We start from the raw sequence: 22,110 nt of genomic DNA on the forward strand, positions 1-22,110 counted from the left end.
ATCTTTTATACTTGAAAAATTTCACATAATGTTAGACGAGTAATAAATATCGTATATATATACATATGTGGCATCAATTAGGTCTTTGGTTCAGTAATAATAGTGCAAATAGAGATATAGAATCAATTTAAGGCTTTAAAGGGCTTATAAAAATTTTTACTAAATAGCAATATAATTCATGGTCTATTGAGATGCCAGGTCTGAAAAGTATTGGCGCAAAATTAATGCCAACATTTCAGGCAGTTCAACAATATCATGGACCACAACATAGAATTCGAACGGGAAGGTATCTAGATATTTAGTGATCTTCAACTGTAGGTTACCTGAACTGTCCGGAACGTACTTAACTTGGCTCATGTCCATGATAGATTCGTTGGATTGGCCTAGGTTGTCGATAATCACAAAAACAAGCATGATTTTCTTATCTCTTGCGCGGCGTACCAGTCTCTCAACTGTATCATGATCTTCGCATAAACCATCTGATATCACGATTTCTAATTGCCATTGATCATTGTCTGAGTAGGCCCTAGCACGTTCAAATATCTTTATAGATTCACCGACAAGTCTTTTGACATCTGTTTTGTCCTCTTGGAAATTGAACCATTGGAAAACTTTACTTCCTGAATCATTCGAGAAGTTTTGATCAAATGAATGAACTTCTTTTGTGTATTCACCAAATCTGACAATAGACAATCCTCCAGATTCCAGTTGCGACAGTGTCTTTGACACTAAGCATAAACTATTGAATGCCAATTGCGCAGATTTGGATTCACTCATAGATTTAGAATTATCGAGCGCTAACATGATTTGGTATTGCCTCTTGCTTGGTTTGGTGCGTCTTAGCCAAATTTTGTCTTTCCTGTACTGAGATGCTATGTATGGTATAATACGCTTCATATTCAAACGTTTACCTGTTTTATAGTCACCTCTTAATTTAGTGGCCAAAGTTGGCTCCAAGATTAAACGTAATTGTTCACCCAGTCTGGCAGAAAGTTCTACCGTCTCAATCTCACTCTTTCTCCATAATTCTCTAGATTCAGTAAGGTCACGTTGTGGTTTATCAATCTCGGCTTTCAGATTAGTTTCTTTATCGATTTCATCCATTAATTGATCCAACTCGTTTTCGTAATCCTCTCTTTTGAAAAGTCCATCATTTTCATAAATTTCTTTATCTTCAATGGAAAGATCTTTCATGGTGCTGGCAAATGCACCTTGGCTCTTAGAGTCAGTATCCTTCTGTATATCAGTATTGAGATCTTCTTCCAATTCTTCTTTAATTTCATTATGTGACTCCAAGTTTGCTGCATCATCAGTGTCTATATCAGAATCTATTTTCTCCTCTTCATCAAGGTCATCATTGATCGCAAGATCGTCATCTATTTTATTCGCTTCTTCTTGATTTGCACCTCCAAGAGCTTGTGTATCAGTTTCGGTATTAGCACCATCAAGATGTTCAAATTCATCAGGTCGTTGATTTGCCTTGTTTTCATTCTCCTTGTTTTCATCATTTGAAGGATTATTAATCTCTTGTCTGCGGTTATGGTATTCCTTTAACGAGTCACCAAGTTCTTTCAAAACCTCATTAGCTTTTTCACGGGAAGAATCGTTATGGTTTTCAGAGTCTTTTTCCTGTTCTTGGTGTTCCAGATTTGTCATACCGGAATCACCTATATTTTCTTGATCTTCGTCATCTTTAGTGTCAGCTCCTGCACCTTTAGCACCGGCGTTTTGTTCCGCATTAGCTTCTGAGGTTTCATCATTGTTGTCTAAATAGTTTTCAATACCTTCAGCACCTTCATCATCAATATTGGTTCCAGTTTCCCCGTTTTCCGTTTGTGGTTCTTCTTGAAGTGTCTGCTCTTCATCTTGCATGTCTACATCATTATTGTCTTCATCGTTGTTTTCACCTTCTTGATTATCATTTTCTTCGTTTGCATCGGATAAATTATTCTCCTCTTCAATGTTTTCCTCCTCTAGATTGTCTACTTCCATATCATCTTTGTTTTGCTTCTCGTCAAGGATATCTTCTTCAACTTCCATTTCTTCTGCATTAGATTCAAAACCAGAATCCTTCATGTCATCCTCCTCTTCTTCATTATCAGATTTGGATTCCTCTTCTGAATCGAGTTGCATATCTTCTGGTAATTCCATAGTTTCGATTTCGGGGGCATCGAACATTTGTTCTTCTTTCTCATCATTAACAACTTCATCTTCTTGCTGGCCTACGTCTTCCTCTCCAGATTCCTCATTGTCAAGATCTTGTTCTTGTTCATCCCCATTTTGGTTTTCACTATCATTTTGCTGATCTTCGTTATTTTCTTCTTTACTATCAGGCTCTTTGTTTGAACCTTCATCACCGTTTTCTTGTTGTTCATTTTCGGCTGCCTGGACATCTTCAGATTCATTATTCTGATTCTCAATCTGATTATCAGTTTCCTTCTCTTTGAGATTATCATCAACTTTCTCGTCCCACATTTTATCGTCAACCGCATTAGCATCGTCATCGTCGATATCATTGATTTCCTCATCCAGTTCTTCTTCATCACTTTCATTGTCAGAGTCATCGGAGTTATCTTGATCGGAAATATCTTCTAATTCACCAGCCATATCACCTTCCATATCAACTGCATTATCTTCGTCATCATCTTCTCTATCATCTTTATCCTTTTGATCTTGATTTGAAGTTTGTGCATCTTCTGTCAAATCTTCATCCTGATCTATATCATTACTCTTGTTCTCAGCACCCTCACCATCACCTAAACCAGTACCTTCATGCAAGTTTTCATCATAAGTTTCTTCAGATGGCGGAGGTGGTGAACAAAATCCATCCTTGGCTAAGTTGTACAATATAGTACCAAATACATATGTACCGGAAGATAGTTGATAGTAAAAGCTCCAAGTCTTTTCCAGTAGGTTTTCGGAAAGACCAACATACCCACAAATAAAAGGTAAAACAAACTTAAGTATTTTGCGTAATTTAATTGATTCACCTTTGCTGTAATCACAAGAAATTATCATTTCGTATAGTTCTGAGACTAATTTGGAAATATTCTTCGAATTCATGTCTTTTAATGATGATAACAGTTTCTTTGATAGCAATTGCAGCCATTTGTCATCAGATTCTGATAAATTATCAAAGTTGTTTGACATTACTTTCTGAAATCTGACCAATACGGCATCTGACAACTTTGATGCTAATGACGTTATTGCCTCGAAGTGAGACTCATCATTTCTTGTCAGCTCATCATTTAGTTCTATACTTCCAACATTCAAGAGGTAGTCGTGGACAGGTTGAATAAACATGCTATTGTTTGGTGTTGATATCTTTTGAACCTCAGTTCTACTACTTAATATCAGACTGCTAAATTCGTTCCTGACATCGCTGAAAGAAATGTCATAGTTGAGAGCATTTGAGATCATGTTCTCCAAACTCATAAACTTCTCTTTCGATGTCTTTAGGAACTGATAACAGGAGTTGATGTTGTCATTATCTTTGTTGTTGTATTGGCTAACAGATGAAAGTGTTTCCAAACTGTAATTTACTAAATTTAATATGGCAGACACATCAGATGACATATTTTTAATGCACTTGTGTTGAGTGTTGAACTTCAAAGCAAAGTTAGAATTCATAAATTTTCTTATGTACAAGAGTTTCTGCTCTATGACCTTCGAGTTTTCTTGTAATTCTAAAATTGGTGTCCTTGTGACAATAAGTGAGAACACTAAATTTTCAGTAATAGCCATACCCTTTTCTAAGGAGGTAATAGGAACTTCTTCATTTGGCTCAGAAATTGCACTCCTTAGTCTAGGTAGAAGGTCAATTAGCTTATAGAACCATTCGTCTCGTGTACTATCAGATAACTGCACTAGAGCTGGTGCATTGGCCAGTATTAAAGTTGATGAAGATTGTACTTTTTGAATATCAATACGGTAACTTGACTTCAGACCAATTCTTCTAAGTTCTTTTATACCATCACTTAATAGTTTTCTTTTTTGAACTTTCAATGCAGCCAAATGTTTTTTTATTTCTTTCTTATATTGAGAAGGTGTTTCCTTGCGGAGCCTGTCAGCTTCGCTGAGATATTCTTCTGATAATTGTGTAAAGTCCGGAGCGTCCCATTGTTTTACAATATTGGTGAAGTGCTTCATATTATGGACAATGGTATCAATGTTTCTGAAATTCTTATGTAATTTCAAAGGTTCGTCAACATCAGTAACTGATGAAAGGTCAACACATAAAGTCTCCAAATTTAGGTTGTTCAAGTTACGAGGGCCTAAAGATTTCGGTTTGCTAAATTGTAAACCCCCCGTAATTAGGTCAGTGACTTTACCAGATATGACATTTCTGTACTTCCTGACAATTTTATAAAGGTTATTATGGGATTTTTTGGAACTTTGTTTCAGAGCATCTATATTGACATCCTTCCAGCTAGCAAGAAGAATTATATCTTTCATATCCTTATCCAATGTTTTTCGTGTAGTTTTAATCACATCCTGCACCTTTTCTTGAAATTGCTTGTAATACAGAATGATGTTTGTCAGAGCATTTATGGTCTGTTCTTTATTAGGGAAAGAATTCAACAAATGTTCTTTAAATGAAATAACTAGATTTATTCTGTGATCGTATTCTCCAATTGTACTTTCACTAAAAAATACATTCAATGCTTGAAGTAGTTTATATTGTTTTTCATTTTCTCCATCCATATTTGATTCTGTAGGTAATATGATAGTTTCATAAAGGTAAAACCACCATTTACTAATACTTCTCTGTGCCTGTTTATCCTCATTCAACAGCAGTTCCGACCAACTTCTAAGTTCCATTCTTCTCCAGCTCACCAATGTGTTTACAATCTCAGTGATATAGTCGTTGAGCGATACAGTTGAGGAAGCATATTTCTCCCACTCTGTTAAGATAGTGTAGATCTGTTCAAGCTTCTGTAATTGTCTGGCAATGGTAGTGTCCAATGTGAAGGAAAGAAATTCATGGCAGGTTCTAAATAAATCTTGCAATGTCGCATTCTCAGGCCATTGGTTAAGAAGTTCATTGACCTTCCCAAGAAGAGTTAAAATGGATCTAGCGGCTTTCTTGCTTTCTGGTATGGAAAAGTCCTTAAATATGCTGAAGGATTTGTTCTCGGTTTTATCGAATCCATTAATTTTTTGTGCTAAAATGTTCGCTACTGATAGTAGCGTTTCAGGGGTAACTATTCCTGAGGTTAATTGTGCAGATAAACTATTATCCAATGAACTAATCTTTGTACCTTCCGTAATCACATCGTTTAGCGATAGTTGTTCATCGGAACTGAATAAGTTCATGTACTCAATGGTCAGCTGATGATATAAGTCAACAGTTTCCTCGTCTTGTGACTTAATATCTTCCGATAAATTTAATTCATCATCATAGTCAGGGAACATTTCTCGGAATTCTCTTTCAAAATCATCAGATTCATCAGTGTACTTAAAAGTTTTGGCCTGTTCTTCTTGTTTTTTCTCTGATTGCATTTTTCTCATTGACCATCTCGCATATAATGTATGCAGAGATTCATGGAATATATCTAGCAGTTCATCAGATTGTTTAAAGTACCTGAATAATCTCACAAAATGTAATAAAGTTCTATCTGCGTCATAATTATTAGCAGAGGCCCTTTGCAGCATTACAAACATATTCTTGAAATGCTGCTTCACAGAGTATTCACTTACAGTTAGTAGTGGGTTTACTGCCCACAACCTTGTGGTCCCTTGGTGAAGGTTATCATTCAACAACTTTTGTTTCATAATATCAAAACCAAACTTAATTGCAAATATGTAGCCAGCAAAAATATCATTTAGATCAGAAAACATTTTGAAACCAGATTTTACTCTTTCAACAAATTTTGAAGAGTTCACTTGAAGACTATCCAAACGAGATGAAATAGAGTGCTTTAATTTACCTGCCTGTACCAAATCATTTATATGATCCTGTGAAAGTGAAGATAATAAGAAAGCATTCCATTCATCGAACAGATCATCCACAGCTTCATTGGTCCTGTAAACTAGAGGTTTTTCAGGCGCAGACGGTTCTTCGATAGATTGAGCTAGTAGTTCATTATATATTGGAGTGACACCCGAAGTAACCATTCTAAACTTAGCCCATCCTGACTTTTCCGCTTGTAAAAAGTCCCTATGCGATCGGAATAAATCATATTGAACATAATTCTCAATGGCAGGATCAAAGGCAGTGTCTGGACAAAATAATTCGATTAATGTTATACCAAAATAAATCCAACAGGAAGCCAGTGCAAAAGAACATTTACTCTCAATGAACGCTTCCATCTGCCCTAAAAAGTACGGATTTTGTAAAGGCTCTAGAACAGGAGCTTCAAGACCACGTAATTCGGAGAGCAACTCGTTATAGCTTCTATATATCACATTTGATCCCGTAAAAGCCTCTATTATTGCTACAATCCAGTCTACCAAAGTCTTGAATGTTTGCTCTAAAGAATGACTCGTAATTTGATATGATGTGGATAATAAAGCCGATAGCAAAGCCTTTACATCATGAATAGTCTCATCAACTTGAGATCCTATTATTTCATGTAGATTGTTCGCCTTCGATAGTGTAGTTTCAGCAAATTTTCCAGTTAATAGAGTTCCTGATTTTGATATCAAATTGTTATCATCAAAGGACCACAACAATGACAAGAATTTAGGATAGGAAGTGCTCTCTCGTGTTAATTTATAGCCATTTAATGTAGAAAATGACGACAATGCTAGTATATTAAAGAAAGTTGACGGTTTGTTTGCTTGTAATGCAGCTGTGTATACGATAATATCATCAAATTCATTTTCGAAGTAATTTCTTTTCTGAACTAAGAATGATTTAGAGATCACTTCTAACTCATCAATACCAGTTTTTAATTTAGATATTAGATCTTCTGCTATGTCTAAGTTGTCTCGACAAATTTCATCGAAGACAATAAAGAAAGTTTGCTTTAGATTGGAGATAATCTCCAAATTGTTCGAGAACTGCAATTTAGCAATCTTGTCAAACTTAAACGATAATTCTTCAGCAACAATCCATAGTGACCATCCAACGGAAGTCCTTGGATAACTGTCCCGGAATTTAATCCATAAGGCCGACATTCCCTTACCTCTCTTCAGTTTTAAGCTGTCTTCGAAATTATCCATAGCCAACAGTATGGAATCAATAGCAAATCCTTCCACTGTGGCATTTGAAATCCATTTTTGAACTTCGGTTTTATACACTCTCAATCTTGCTTCATCTTTTTTGCCACAGGTTTCGATTAAACTTAGTAAGACGAGCAATAGTTCGACGTGGCACTTATAAAAATTTTGTTGTTTCTCATAGCCATTACCACCAAATGATGAAATGAGGTAATTTTGAATCTGCATCAAAATCTCAAAGATTGGGACATTAGGTCTATTCTTTAGATACCTTCCATTGTATATTGCAGCAGATAGTTCAAGATAGTTCATGTCTTCCATTTTCAATGATGTTGAAGCGTTTGAAATATGATTCAATTCAGTGATTAATTTGTTCAGTAATCTATGAGCAACAAATAAAAACATCACTTCTTCATCACTTGTTTTGATATAAGATTTTCTGATCTGTGGGAGAAGGTAAACATTAATCAAAGGATTTATTAAGGATGATTGCTGGCTATCTTCGATGATCAAGGAATTGGTTTCTATCAATTTAATAAATTGAACCAAGTGGTTTGATTGTAGCAAATTTGTGGTGTTACTTGTTACCGCCAGATTTTCGTACCATGAAGCAAGTGTTTTGCGGCAAAAAGGAGTGATTCTCGAGGCAAGAATATTACTTGAGATATTAGATGAATTTGATAGCAAGTATTGTATTTCTGCAAATGAGTTCAGTTGAGACAAGTGTACTGGCATAAACTTTTGTAATGGCATACTACCATCCATGCTTTCATATATCAAGTTCTTGTCAAAGGTTGTTGTTCTATCAGGTAAAGCTTCAAGGTATATCTCAACACCTCTATTTCTCATAGCTCTGGACAGCTCGCCATAATGAGGGTCAACAGTCAAAAACAACCTGAAATTAGGATGCGGTTTCAATACTCTCGTAGACCCATCTTCGTTACTGCATTCATTGATTAGCAGTGTGCTCTCAGTTTCCAATAATGAGTTCAACCTATCTAAAACGGAAGGGGAGCACAAGTTAGCGTTATCTAATATTAGCCAATGTCCTTTCTCGATAGCTTGGATTAGCATACCATCAAACCATTCAAACTTAACAGGCATGTCTTTTCCGATTAAATTAGTTATCTTGGATGCTTGTAATAGTAAATTGTTGTATTTTTCATTGTGATCAAGCAAATGTACAACTGACAGCACCTCCTGTTGAAATGATATCTCATTTAGAACAGTTCTCTCATTAATAGACTCGTACAGCCTAATCATCTTCATTAGTTGTTGGAAGTCTTGTATCTCTTTTGTAATTTCTTGTTGAATAAAATCAGCTAAAATGGACAAAATGTCTGTCCTTATTTGAGATAGTTTTCTGTTAAGATCCACTTGTTCATAACCACCTAGTATATCCATACTGTCTACATCACTATTCATTGAAAAGACATCCACCTTTTGACCAACAACATCAGCAATAAAGTTAATAAGTTCCGTTTTTCCGGACTTGCTTGGACCAACTATAATGGCAGGCCAGTTGTACTTAATACACCTTATTAATGATTCGTAGGCATCAAAATTACATTGTAATGGTACAATCTTTTTCAAGGATGGATGATGGTATGATGAACATCTCTCTATAATTTCACTATTAACTTGTAATGTTTCTGGAAGCACACAATAAAACTTATCCCGTGTTGGTATTTTGCCAAAGATTGATTTTATCAGTTGGTTTACGTATGTTTTATCGGCATCAGCTCTAAATCTTTGGGTGACAATGGTGTCAACATAATTTAAAGGATCATCACTTATTTCTGAAGAGCGGAGCAGTTTTAACCACCTTAAGGTATCTCTTAGGTTGAATTCCCATGGTGAACCAAAAGCACCGAATGACTTCTTATGTACTAATTCATCCTCCATCAAAGAAATAAACCTAATCATCTTCTCAACGATGTCCTCTTTTATTTCAGGATATAGATGGTTTGCAATCTTCAACAAATCGTGATAGTCCAGCATATCAACATAAACAACACTGAAACGGTTAACAAATGACTTTGGTAAACCTTTTCTACCACCACCTTGATATTGTGGGTTTTGAGCAGCAAATACCATGAAATTAGGATGGCACGAAAAAGACCTATCAAGTTCTGGAATGTAAGCCATACCACGATGATCTAAGCAGGCGTTCAAACCTTCTAAAACTGACTGAGATGCTAAATTCATCTCATCAAGTAACACCCATTCACCTAATTGCATGGCTCTTAAAAATGGCGCGTCCTTCCATATAAATTCACCACTATTCTCTCCTGGAGCATCTGAACCAAACAAATCCACTAAATCTGTTTGTTCTGACAAGTTTATACGAGTTAGATTGTTCCCCGTGGCATTAGCTAAAGCAGTTATTAAACTGGTTTTACCAACACCTGGACTACCTTCAAGCAAAATTGGTTTATGTACTTGCATGGCACGTATAACTTTCATAGTGTTGACTGTGGTAGTAGGGGCACTAAAGTTGAAGGTAACAGAGTTTTTGGTAGCATCCTTGATTGGAATTGAGAACAGTCCTGCACATACTTTATTATCCCTCACTGTAACCTCAACTTTCTGGCCAATATAAGAAGTCAGATCCTCATTGGTAATGTTTGACAAATACTCGATACATTCAAACTTTAGTTTTTTTAGGAGCCTCTCATCTTCGGCAAAATGCGCAGTGTTATTTGTTCCAAGTGCGTCTATGAAAACCATAGATGCACCGTGAACAAGAACTGCGTAGTGATTATTAATAGAATCATATGATTCATTAATGAATTCTACCCATGATAAAATATCTCTCAAAGATACAACACCACTTGAGGCATCACCTCCACCGAACTTTTTGCCAAACCATTCGGTGAATTTACATATTATGTTTGCAAATTCCTGCTTCTTTATTTGCAATCTATCTTCAACAATCATGGTAATGTCTGCCAAGTTATCCATGGATGGAACCCATATCTCAGTAAAACGATTCCGTAAAGCTGGAGACAGTTCTTTCTTACCATAATCACCACCTGGGTTCATTGTTGCAAAAAATTGAAACCTTTCAGAGGCAGTTACTAGGGCATCAGATGAACCTTTCTCAGCTAAAAGCAGACTTCTTTCTGGTTCTAGAACACTGTTTAACCTTTCTAGCACTGAGTCATCCGCAAGTGAAATTTCATCAAGTAGGAAAAAATTGCCACTTTTCATGGCTTGGACAAGTGGACCATCTTTCCATTCAAATAGTATATTCATATTTTTAATACTATTTTCTATCTTAGTTTGTAATTGATGATCAACTTCGCTTTTATCTAGCTTATTGTAGCTTCTTATCAGATCATCGACTGTATAAGAGTTTGGCTCGTCATTATTAATATTCAATATCGGTAATACAAGATTTTTGAATTCCTCTTGTAGTCCTGATCTATTACGCACAGGTCTCTGTGCACCAAGAATATCACCAGTTTCGGTATTCTGATGAGCATTCAAAATGATTAAGTTGTTTCTCAAATATTTAGATAATAGTTGAAAAACCGTAGTTTTACCACAACCTGTTTCACCAACTAGTAATATAGGTTCTTTGTTCTTCATAGCTGACGATACTAACACAACAAGCTTTCTTAATGCATTCGTCCACACAATAGAATTATCCTTTAGGATGTCGGTGTCTTCGAGATTCATATAATACTTATTCATGTTCAATTTAACTTTCATTACACGTTCTAGTACCTTTTTCACTAATAGTTTCTCGGTGTTTGATCTGCATCTCTCGGCAAGAAGCATGTAACCATTAGCAGCGAGTTCTTCATATCCAACTGCGTCTCGCATTGCCCATCTAAATAAATCTCTCAACGTGGCAAAGCTATTCTTCTGTTCAAATAATCTATTGGCAGAGCGTTCAATAGCCAGTTGTCTGTAGACTTCAACGATTTTTTTAGCATATGTAGGTGCTATTTGGCAACGTTCTCTTAAAATTATTTCTAATTCATCTTGAGGGATGTCATCAAAATGCAATTCCAGGAAACGGTTTCTAAAGGCTCTGGATAAAAATTTACGACCACCATATAGGCCAGGTGGATTCTGAGTAGCAAATAACATGAAATCAGGGTGAGGATGGACAACTTCTTGTGTTTCAGGAATAAATAATTCCCTATTGTCGTCTAAAAGTCTGTTCAATGCCTCTAAAACGTCTGTTGGAGCCAAATTCAATTCATCTAGTACAATCCAATAACCTTTTCTCAAAGCTTCTACTAAGATACCTTCTTTGAAGGACAGTTTTCCTGTATCATCCGTAACATACGTACCTAAGTATTCTTGTAAGTCTGTATGTTCATGATTGTTGATACGGACAAAAGTATGGCCCGTGATATCAGCTAAATACTTGATCATACTTGTTTTACCTGCTGATGTAGGACCTTGAATTAACACTGGAAATCTGCTTCCCAAAGTAGCCCTGACAAGGTTCATCATATTTTTTTCAACAAAAGGAGTGATAATATAATGTGCTTGAGGTTTTAACTCACCAGGTCCCTTCTTCATCCAATAATGCTTAAATTGAATATAGTTCTCCCCAGGTGATTGCGGAATTTGAGATAAGACAGATTTTATGTTTTTGAGTCTGCCAATGGTGTACTTCGAAATTAAAGGACGTAAAATATCTTCTGATTTCTGGTCCAATAAGGTCAAGAAACTCATACAAAAACCATCATATAAGGCCCGTCTTAGTCCATATACATGGACAATGTCACAAACATATAATAATGTTCTGGTAAGAGTTCTTATACTGAAGTGTGGTCTCTGATTTGATCCATCGACGATGACATTGTTCTCTGAAAGCTTTTTAGTTTCAAGATAGAGTTCTGCGATGTCATTACCAACCCATTCATCACTGACACTGTATTTTCCGATATACTTATCAATAATTGCAAGTAAATCACTAATGTCCCTATCTGGAGAATGAACATAAATCTCGGTAAACCTAGAACGAATACCAGACGGAAGCTCTTTTTTACCTACATCAGTGGCAGGATTCATACAGCCAAATAATCTGAAGTCAGGATGTGCTTTGATTGGAAGCATATCACCCTTGTCAGCTAATAAAATGCTTCTAGATTCTGGATCTGCTAGCAAATCGGATATACTTTCTAATGTGTCGGCAGATGCTAAGTTAATTTCATCAAGTAGCAGCCATTCACCATTTTTAATAGCTTTTACAAGTGCACCTTCAACAAAATTAAAGACAAACGAATTCTCCAAGCTTGAAGATTGAACCTCGAACTTTTCTACATCATCTTTGAATAATTGCCATTTCTTGAAGAGTTGAGATTTTTCATTACTATTGAGCTTGCGTCTTTTCTTCTGAGAATCACGATTTTCTTCATCCTTATGTGATTGAAGAATGGTAGATGCCATTTTAAATGCTTCGTTCCAAAGCTTTACTACATTCTTCCAATTACCACGGTTGAAGAATTTATGAAGCATTTTATAAAACCTTTCATTTTTCTTCATGGAGAATGTGGATGCAAAAAGTATTTCAAATTCCTCTTGTATAGGAATGGCAATTGATTTAGAGTTAACAGGTTTGTAACCACCCAATAAATCACCAGATTCAGTTTGTTGTGATACATTAATAACATTTAAAGTCTTGTGTAAAAGTTTCGATACCTGCTGTACAACAGTTGTCTTACCAGTACCTGTCTCACCAACAAGAAGTAGCGGTTCATTCATTTGTATTGACATGGCAATTTGTTCCATAAGTCTTAAAGAATGATTTGTGGTAGCAAAATTAGTACTATTCACAGATTTCTTTTGCATATTTAAAGAGTTCTTCTCAAGTTTAGAGCGCCCGATTTTGATGAAATTATCCTGGTTTTCAAAGCTAGGGACACGACTATTGAGATAAACCAATATTCTGGATTCTGGTATTTCTAACGTTCTACCAATTCCATGATAAAGAGGTTCTAAGGCACGATATTCTCCTACAGCTGCAGTGAAGCAATCTGCTGTTTCTGCAAAAATATCGTCAAATACACTTGTCTCTATCAGATGATCAGAATCTTTGATGTTATTCGCAGTAAATATAGACGTCAATCTGTGGCACAGTTTTGTTAAATCTCTTATGGAAATACCTCTTGAATGGCTGCCTTTATTCAGGGAAATAAATTTAGGGTCTTGGTAAATTGAATGTATGTTGTGATAAGTTTCAATAAGTTGAGGAATTAATCTAGTTAGCAGAGAAAATTTCTTCGACAAGATCTCTTCGAGGTCCTTGTCAGAAGGTTCTTCTAGAGAAACAATATTCCAAGCACTTTTACCGATCATGTTGATTACTGGCTCAGAATCCTTTGTTGAGTTTCTTTCGCTGGTTTGTACTGTCGCAATTAACTGAAACCCTTTTGCTGCTTTCAATGTTTCACCACGAGACGGTATTGTCAGTTCCCTTTTCTCCAGTAGTGAGAGAATTACAGATAAAACTTCTGTAGGAGCCTTATCAATATCTTCTATCAAAACCCATCTACCTTCTTTGACAGCAGTTGCAAGTACACCTGATTTCCATGTAAATGTGCCTGGTTTTTCACCAGAGGTATATGTACCAATCAGAAGTTTAGCATCTGTTTGTTCACCTAAGTGGATTTTAACAACAGAGTCATGTGTTTTCATATATTTGCTTAATTCATTGATTAAAAAGGTTTTACCAGTACCAGCCTTACCGACAAGCATCATAGGTTCATTTTTCTGGATAAGCTTTGCCAGTTTTTTTAGTACAGCAACAGTCTGTTTGGTCGGAACATAGTCGAAATCGTAATCTCTGGTATCTTTAGTAGTGACTATTCTTGGGGTCAATATACCACAAATTGATACTATATGGTCTGTAAAGCAATCAGTACCGAATGTTATTATGTTCGATGAAGTGGGATTACTCTCATCACCGATTTTTGGTAGACTGAAGAATTCAGAGAATCTATGGGCTTCATTCAATTCCATAAATTTATAATTCACATTACTCAAACCTTCATAGTACCCTGGAATATTGTTACAATTACCAATATACAGGTCAGTTGTTTCTAGTATATGCTTTTCGTTAGTGTTCAAAAGAGTGCATAAAACTCTCACAGCCAGGAATTTCATTTCCATTGAACTTTCTTGAGTAGCTAGTATTTTGTAGAGGATTTCCATCTTAATATATTTATTGAAGATCTGCTGATTCTCATATAGGATACGATAGTATGCAAGTAATATTTCAGATTTCTTTTCCATGTTTATTGCAGGTGAGTCTAATAATTTAGTGAAGTTATCAGCAAATTCTGACATGCAGTTATCGATAAGATTAGTACTCATAGGGAAGATGGTGATAATTCTGGCAAGTTGGGAAAGAATTTCAATTGCTTCATCATCTGTACAGTGCTGTAAAGAAACAATCCATCTTGAGACAACTTCTGGAAATAGCTCCTCATAAATGTATACGTATGCGCTAGCTTCATATTTTCTAGCTAGTATGAACTGCGTCAAACCTTCCAAGTTAGATATCTGAGCAGAATTGCTCTTGGAGAATTCAAATAAATCTATAGTAGCATTCGGATTTCTTTTAACAAACTCATCTCTTCTTTGGAAGGCCTTATCCAAGTCGAACACAACGGTGTCGGCAGATTGAATAGACATCGGAAGGTTGTTAAAACTTAAAGTCAGAATAATCAAAGATGTTTCTTAAATAACCTTTCTGATTTAAAGTTAGGGAATAATGAAAAAATACTGTTGTATCTTCACAAGATGTAGTATTCAGTCTCAATATCTATTCTAAATTACAATAATATGGGCAATAAATCGAATGAATAACGCTGACTAGACTGTATATGTTATAAGCTTTATTTCAGCTCATCGCAATTTTTTCAAAATTTCACTCGCAGCCTGGGAGCCCAAGATGGGCATCGCAAAATGAATCTGAAAAATTTAACAAAAACAATGAAAATTTTCAGAAAAGGAAGGATTGCGATGAGCTCGTTTGATGTTATGTGGTAACTTCAACACAATAGCAAGCAATAACCATAATTGTTACCCTTCAGTTCAAGTGATTACAAAAGCACAATATGTGTCATACACCAATTTTTTTACAGCTTGTAATTGTTTACAGCAAAGATACGGATATTATAAGAGAATCTGATTCATTTGGTGATGATGGGCAAAGAAACACCTTCTTTGAGACCAGTCGAATTACCAATCCAGCCAGTGGGATTCCAGGATAGATATAAAGTTATACATAAGATATGCGAGGCACTGGAGAAAGTAGCATATCCACGTGTGAAACTGGCGAAGTTTGCCGTGTCTTTAGAGTTGAAATTGGCGAAGGAGAGCAAAACATCACAGTTGTATCGCTTTAATGTCGGTATCTTGCTAAGAGATATTGTCAAATTCAAAGCTAATGTCTATAAGCTGAAAATAGCTAACAAACCATTAGTACCGCAAAAGGTGAATGGGAGATCTCATACTGCCCCTATAACTACAAAGCAGGAAGTCTTCACAAGGTTGAGAGAGCTCCTTATAGACAAGGAAACGTTACGCAAAAATGGTTATATTCTGCCGGATGTAAAATATGAGCCACAGCAACCTGTTAGTAGTCATGTTACATGTGTAAGATGTGGTACAAAATTCAGTAAGGAAGACATTATGAACTCGGTAGTTTGCAAGTTTCATCCTTCAAAGAAGTTGTATGATAAATCAACCAAATTAGAGATCTACCCTTGCTGTGGGGAGTCAACATCGTCAGTTTCATTTCTGAGACTAGGATGTTCAACTCAGAAGCATCATGTGTATAAGGGTGAAACATATTCAGAACTTTGTACAATAGCAAATTTTCTCACCACAGATCTTATTGATGGTAAAGAGAATGTCTTGGCGTTAGATTGTGAGATGGGGTTTACCACAATGGGATATGAAATGGTGAGATTAACTATTGTAGACTTTTTCACTAGTAAGACCCTTTATGATGAAATCATAAGGCCAATTGGAGAGGTCATTGACTTGAACACACAATTCAGTGGTGTTCGTGAGGAGGATATACTTTATGCCAAGGACTACGAAGATGTTATGGAGGATGTTCTGAGAGCAGATATGATTAATAGAAACAGTATATTGATAGGTCATGGATTAGAAAACGATTTGAACGTGATGCGTTTATTTCACACTCGTATTCTTGATACTGCTATCATGTATTCCGTGGGCAGATTTAAGAACTCGCTTAAAAATTTGAGTTTTGAAATACTGAGCAGAAAGATTCAATTAGGGGAGCATGACAGTTCACAAGATGCAATTGCAGCTATGGATATCATAAAAGCAAAGAATGGTATATCCATTACACAAACAGATTGGTAGGAAATGGTCTATGGATACATGTGTAAACATTACTTATATTTCTTATAATCATATAGCTGGACTATGGGTGATATAATATCAAAATCATATAATACGAATGTAATGGATCAAAACGAAATTTTTTATCTTTCATGAGGTCCTTGAAGTAACCCTTCTTGGACATTTGGTCAATTTGAAACAATACAGAGATGATCAGCAGTTCCCCTGCATAAGGATGAACCGTTTTACAAAGAGATTTATTCGTTTTTTTTTTACATCTCTTTAGGTTACATATATAATATAAGAGTGTTAATTTGCAACAGTCTTGTTCTAATAATAAGAAATAAGGTTACAATTAATAAGTGATCGCTCCCGAGATTCTGAGTTCGATTCTCGGGATATGAAAAAATTATTCGAGTACTTCTATATGATTATTTTGGCCATTATAAAACCTAAAGCCCTTAAAATAACATATATGATATTTTATGATAAGAAAATGCAATGCACAATATCTTAAGAAGTAGATTAGAAACGAAGTTGAAAAGACAAATTTGGATTTGGATTTTACACTTAGTAAATGTATTCTTGATAAATTAAAAATGTCTATAAATTGTATGAATATCTTAGAAATAAAGTGATTGGTTTCTTAAAACCTCTATAAAATGTTGTTGTTGTTTTTTATGCAGTTTTGTTTATTTACCATTCCAATAAGTCATCCTTGGCGTATAGGTAGTCATCGAAAATGAATTCGACTTCATCGGTTTCTGGGTTGTAACCACCAACTCTGATAGATTCGTGGTTCTTAACAATGATATCACAACCCTTCTCCTTCAAGAAGTCAACATCAAAAGTGGTGGCAATACCGATGATCTTACAGCCAGCGGCCTTACCAGCGGCGATACCAGCAGGAGCATCTTCGAAGACAACTACCTTGGACTTTGATGGATCTTCTTTGTTGATTGGGAAACCTAGACCTTCTCTACCCTTTAGGTATGGTTCTGGGAATGGCTTACCTTGCTTAACATCATTAGCAGTAATGAAGTATTCTGGTCTTTCAATGTTCAAGATCTTGAACCATTTTTGAGCCATATCTCTAGTACCAGATGTGGCAACAGCCCATTTTTCCTTTGGCAACTTGTTCAAATCTGTACAAAGCTTGACGGCACCTGGAACCTCGATGGAATGTTCACCGTACTTCTCTGGAATTTCACCTTCTAGCTTGTTAACGTATTCTTCATCAGCATAGTCTGGAGCAAACTTGGCGATGGCATCGTAAGTTCTCCAACCATGAGAAATGTGGATAACATGTTCAGCATCGAAGTATGGCTTATCCTTACCGAAATCTCTCCAGAAAGCAGCAATGGCTGGTTGAGAGATGATGATAGTACCATCAACATCGAACAGAGCGGCGTTAACTTTCAAAGAAACTGGAGAAGTGGACATGTTTATTGTAATTGTATTTGTAGTTTTGATTAGCGATTGATGTAATAATCTGTATTGCTTGGTTTTTTATATTTTATTATAAAGTATATGAATGGGAATAACAAAAAGTTTTGAAAAGTAGCAATTATCTACCCTTTATATATAATTATTTCATGATGGAAACGCCAATATGTTTTAATCATACTTTGAGTCAAAATGACGTATGTTTGATCCAAAAAAGCAATTCCTTTCATGGACTTAAATTGATAAAAAGAAAGAAAAGTAAAGTAAGCCCCCGCAACTTTAGTGGAAAAAGTACCAAATCTCACTACCATATTGCTTTTTTTATTGTGTGCGCCCCCTCCCACGGGGTGTTAGAGCAGACAATCGTATGAAATTTCTTTTTTTTCTTATTTTATTGGTATTATGCAGACAACTACAGCAGCAGTCTCAAAATTCTCGAGATCACTGGAAATTGAAAATCATTTCTTTTTTTCCCACAAATTGGATATACACGCAGTCCACGAACAATATTGAGGGATTGAGCGGTACTGAGAACGCGGAAGTGGGAGGAAGCCCCGATAACCTTAAAATTTCTTTTTCATCTTAAAATGCAAGATTTCTTTTTCTTGAAATGACGAGTGTAAGTTGGGAACCAAATTAATGGCGTTACTATTGCAACGTTGCGCTAAATGTGAAGAGGATTACTACTGATCGCTATGTTGAGGATGATGAAGATATTGTCTTACTATTTGCTTTCTTTTTTATGTTTGAGGGTGCTAATAATGACGAATATCTAGTCCTTTTCAATAGAAAGTAGTACACGTGTAGCCCAGCAAAAGTTATACTACATCATTCTTATAACGAAATTTTATAGTCAGTATTAGTAACAAGGATATCATTCCGACTAGTAATAACACGGCTATTTACCTAGCAAATAAACAATTAGAGAGAAATTTTTTATAACTAATTATAGAAAATCGATGGTTTTACAATATTCTTTAGTACTACAATAGGTAACAGCCTTGATCGCGATGAGCATGATTTTATCCTTCTTTAGGCCTATCTTCCACATGGATTTTGCAATATGTAGTTTCAGGCCTGGGCAGTACTGTAATTCTGACATATTAGTGAAGTCGGGCACTCTTTCATTACATTTAGTGTCGCCTACCAGTGAGAAAATATTGTTGCACTTAATCCCATTGACTTGCATGTCGCATAAAGATACACAAGCAGGCAGTACTAATAGCTGAGACCTAACACACTCGTTTTTTTTTGAGGCACAGCTTGGAAGTCCCGGAGCAGTCACCTTATAATTTGAGAGATCTACTTGATTGTCTTCACCATTGTAGAATAGATCAGCAAACAACTTCTGGAATAGGAACGCTGTGGAACCACATAATTCTACATGGACTGCCTTCTTAGACTTATTAAATATTAAACTGCATTCGCTATTGTCGAGTTGGAATATCAAATCTCTTGGATTGGCATCAACATATGGTCTCTTATAAGTTACAATATCCCAGATTTTCTCTTTCTGAGCAAACGATTTTGCGGTGTTATTGCAATCGCTTAATTTTAGTTTTTTCCTCTCCGGTTCCTTTTCTTGGTCATCGCAAGAAGAACTATTACTATGTTCAGAAGAAGATAGGTTCGTGTCGTTAGAGTGCTGTACAGCTTTCTCAATTTGATTATCTTTTTTTATATGCTCTTCTTGCCGTACGCAGGCTGCGATCATAGTCTGTGGGTTAGCGACCATTGGTCTCCTTAAATCGAGTCCCGATTTACTTATATCGCCCAAGTGTATACTTATCTCTTCAACATTTGACATAGGGTTATTCATCACCTTGCATTTAATCAGTTTTTGTTCCAAATTGTTTAGTCTATAGTACCTACATTCCTGGATGAGCGATGCTCTTCTAATATCGTCCATTTCTAGATGAGCACCGCTCAGTAACGTCAGTATTTGGGCAAAATATTCTGCTGATCTAGGCACATACGTTGGCGGGTAAGGTGATAAGTGTAATTTCTTCTCCAGGATACGAGCTTCGATCTCTTTGTAAAACCCTGAAATGACGACGTTGAAGTAGTTGTTGTTATCACCTTCGTTCTTGAACAGACTTTTTGGCACTTGGAAGGACTTCCCACCTACATTAATATAGTAGAATTCTGGGTTCCTCAAAAACTTAACCAGTTTCGGCAGCGAGTAAAAGAGGGCATCTGTGAACAAGGTTGTGTACTCCACTTCGTCTTTGATTGAGGTGAAGTACCCTTGCATGTGGCGGTATATGATTTCGAAGCACTCGGTGGACCTGTCCAGGAACAGCACTTCGCTGTCAGTATTGTTCTTCTGGAAGTAGTCTGTGAAGAAGTTGGGCCCATCCCAGCTTAAGGTCCTGCCTGTGATCTTGAATAGTTTCTGACCAACTTGTATCTTATAGACTTTGTCCTGAGGCAGCAAATCTGGCACAGACTCATAGCTTTCGCGGCTTGGAGGCATAATTTTGTGGTGTGTGTTATAAGTTATCTACCTGGTAGTATTCGTGGAGAGCATTCCTGCATCCAAGAAGTCTGCTGTGTGTGAGCAATAAAAACTTCACATACATATATATATCTATCAGTGCATCTAAGAGTATTTTTAAAGTCTTCGAGGGTGGGATATAACGATCTACCGTGGCACAAGTGTATTACAAAGCAACTCCGTGTCAGACCTCCCCCTGCCCCCATACAATTGTATGTCTATAAATCCAAGTATTATTCTGAATGGAATGATATTTGTCAGCAAGAAATTTCAAAGCTTTTTCGAAATGTGAGATGGCAGAGCAAAGGGGTTCCCACTGCATTTCCCTAGTGATTACTGATGAGTCTATCAATATTGCAGTACCAGTGTGGATCCGAGAGCACATTGATAGTACATTAAGTCCTTTTGAAGATGCTCCCGGTGTATTTCTAGTGGAAGCTAAGATCAGGTAGAGATAGCGTAAGGGAAAGAGCCCATCAAAAGAAGACACAACCAAACTGAACAAACTATTTGTCATTGCCCTTTACCCGGACGCACAAAAACCTTGCTCCCCCTCATCGGGTTTTGGCTCTCATCGTCGGCTCGTCGGGTCAATAACGCGGGTTCAGCATTTGTAGGCTTCAGTGTCGGCTGATAACGGTCCCTGCAATAGCAAACCCGTTCCGTTCCTTTCATCCAACCCCTCCAGCATTGTCTGTGCCTGGGAGGACGGGCCGGTTAAACACAAATATGTGAATGTGTGCCCGCGGGACCTCCCACAGCCTCCACAGCCTCTGCAGCCTCCACGTCCACTGTTCCATATGTGCATCGTGATGTACGATATAATTTTTCGAATTAAGTAAGTTGTCGTTAGCTATGACTAGAATGTATATGTATCACACAATACGTATTTCTAATGACATCACCGTGAATCACTGGGTATCGTACTTAACGGTGTAACTGTGCATGTGAAATATGCTCGTATAGTAGCATAGAGTTTGTTTTATGCGTCTTTCTGATGTCCAAGTTGCTCTTGTTGTCTATTGATCCATGAATGCTTGAGGATTGCACGAATGTACATCTACATCTACAAGCCATGATCAATTGAGATTATGAGGTATTTTCTTTCTGGAATTTCACTAGATCTTTGATCCAGGCAATCCCAGATCGCCACCATCGAGGGTGTGTTGATCGCATCGTTCAAGCTCTAATATATTGTGTGAATCTTCACAGGCTTAGCCATTTTGAGCTATTTTGTGTGTGTTCCCAGAGAGCAATTAATACAATAGCAATGGCCTGGTTCTGATTATGTATCATTGTGTATTTGTAATCTATACAAGTGGGGTCTGGCTGGCGATTATCGATATGTATGCATAAACTGTGTAACCCCAGCATCGGTTTGTCAATGTCAATGGCACCTGCACATGATTTTTATTAAAACCCAATTCCTCCCGATAATGCACAGGTGCAGCGTATCGGGGTGTGTATCGATTGTTTTGTGTTGAGATATGTCTTGGAAAAAGAATCAACCCTTTGTCCTCGTAGTTTTTGGTTTTTTTTTTTTACTCATCACACCATCATACTGTACTGGGAAGACGTCACCTTTCCTTTCCGAGTGATTTCTTGGAAGAGAAACTTGCCATTGCTGTTAGTAGGGGTGTGTGCCCTTTCTCTCA

At 36.6% G+C, this 22,110-nt stretch overlaps 4 protein-coding genes across 4 annotated transcripts; 1 reads left to right on the plus strand and 3 right to left on the minus strand.

Moving 5' to 3' along the window:
- Positions 1 to 183: 183 nt before the first annotated feature.
- REA1 (AAA family ATPase midasin) lies at positions 184 to 14,826 on the minus strand (the record flags this gene model as incomplete). Its single annotated transcript, XM_449846.1, has 1 exon — positions 184 to 14,826. The coding sequence occupies one exon, from the start codon at positions 14,824 to 14,826 to the stop codon at positions 184 to 186; it is 14,643 nt and encodes a 4,880-aa protein (XP_449846.1).
- Positions 14,827 to 15,336: 510 nt separating this feature from the next.
- Positions 15,337 to 16,533, plus strand: REX3 (RNA exonuclease; the record flags this gene model as incomplete). Its single annotated transcript, XM_449847.1, has 1 exon — positions 15,337 to 16,533. One exon carries the CDS (start codon positions 15,337 to 15,339, stop codon positions 16,531 to 16,533), a length of 1,197 nt encoding a protein of 398 aa, XP_449847.1.
- Positions 16,534 to 17,208: 675 nt separating this feature from the next.
- GVI51_M11627 (HAD family hydrolase) lies at positions 17,209 to 17,955 on the minus strand (the record flags this gene model as incomplete). The annotated part of the gene is made up of 1 exon (XM_449848.1): positions 17,209 to 17,955. One exon carries the CDS (start codon positions 17,953 to 17,955, stop codon positions 17,209 to 17,211), a length of 747 nt encoding a protein of 248 aa, XP_449848.1.
- Positions 17,956 to 18,904: 949 nt separating this feature from the next.
- On the minus strand, positions 18,905 to 20,434 carry GVI51_M11649 (uncharacterized protein; the record flags this gene model as incomplete). Its single annotated transcript, XM_449849.1, has 1 exon — positions 18,905 to 20,434. One exon carries the CDS (start codon positions 20,432 to 20,434, stop codon positions 18,905 to 18,907), a length of 1,530 nt encoding a protein of 509 aa, XP_449849.1.
- Between the last annotated feature and the right edge of the window lie 1,676 nt (positions 20,435 to 22,110).

This window comes from Nakaseomyces glabratus, chromosome M (assembly GCF_010111755.1).
Source record: "Nakaseomyces glabratus chromosome M, complete sequence".
NCBI classification, from domain to species: Eukaryota; Fungi; Ascomycota; class Saccharomycetes; order Saccharomycetales; family Saccharomycetaceae; genus Nakaseomyces; species Nakaseomyces glabratus.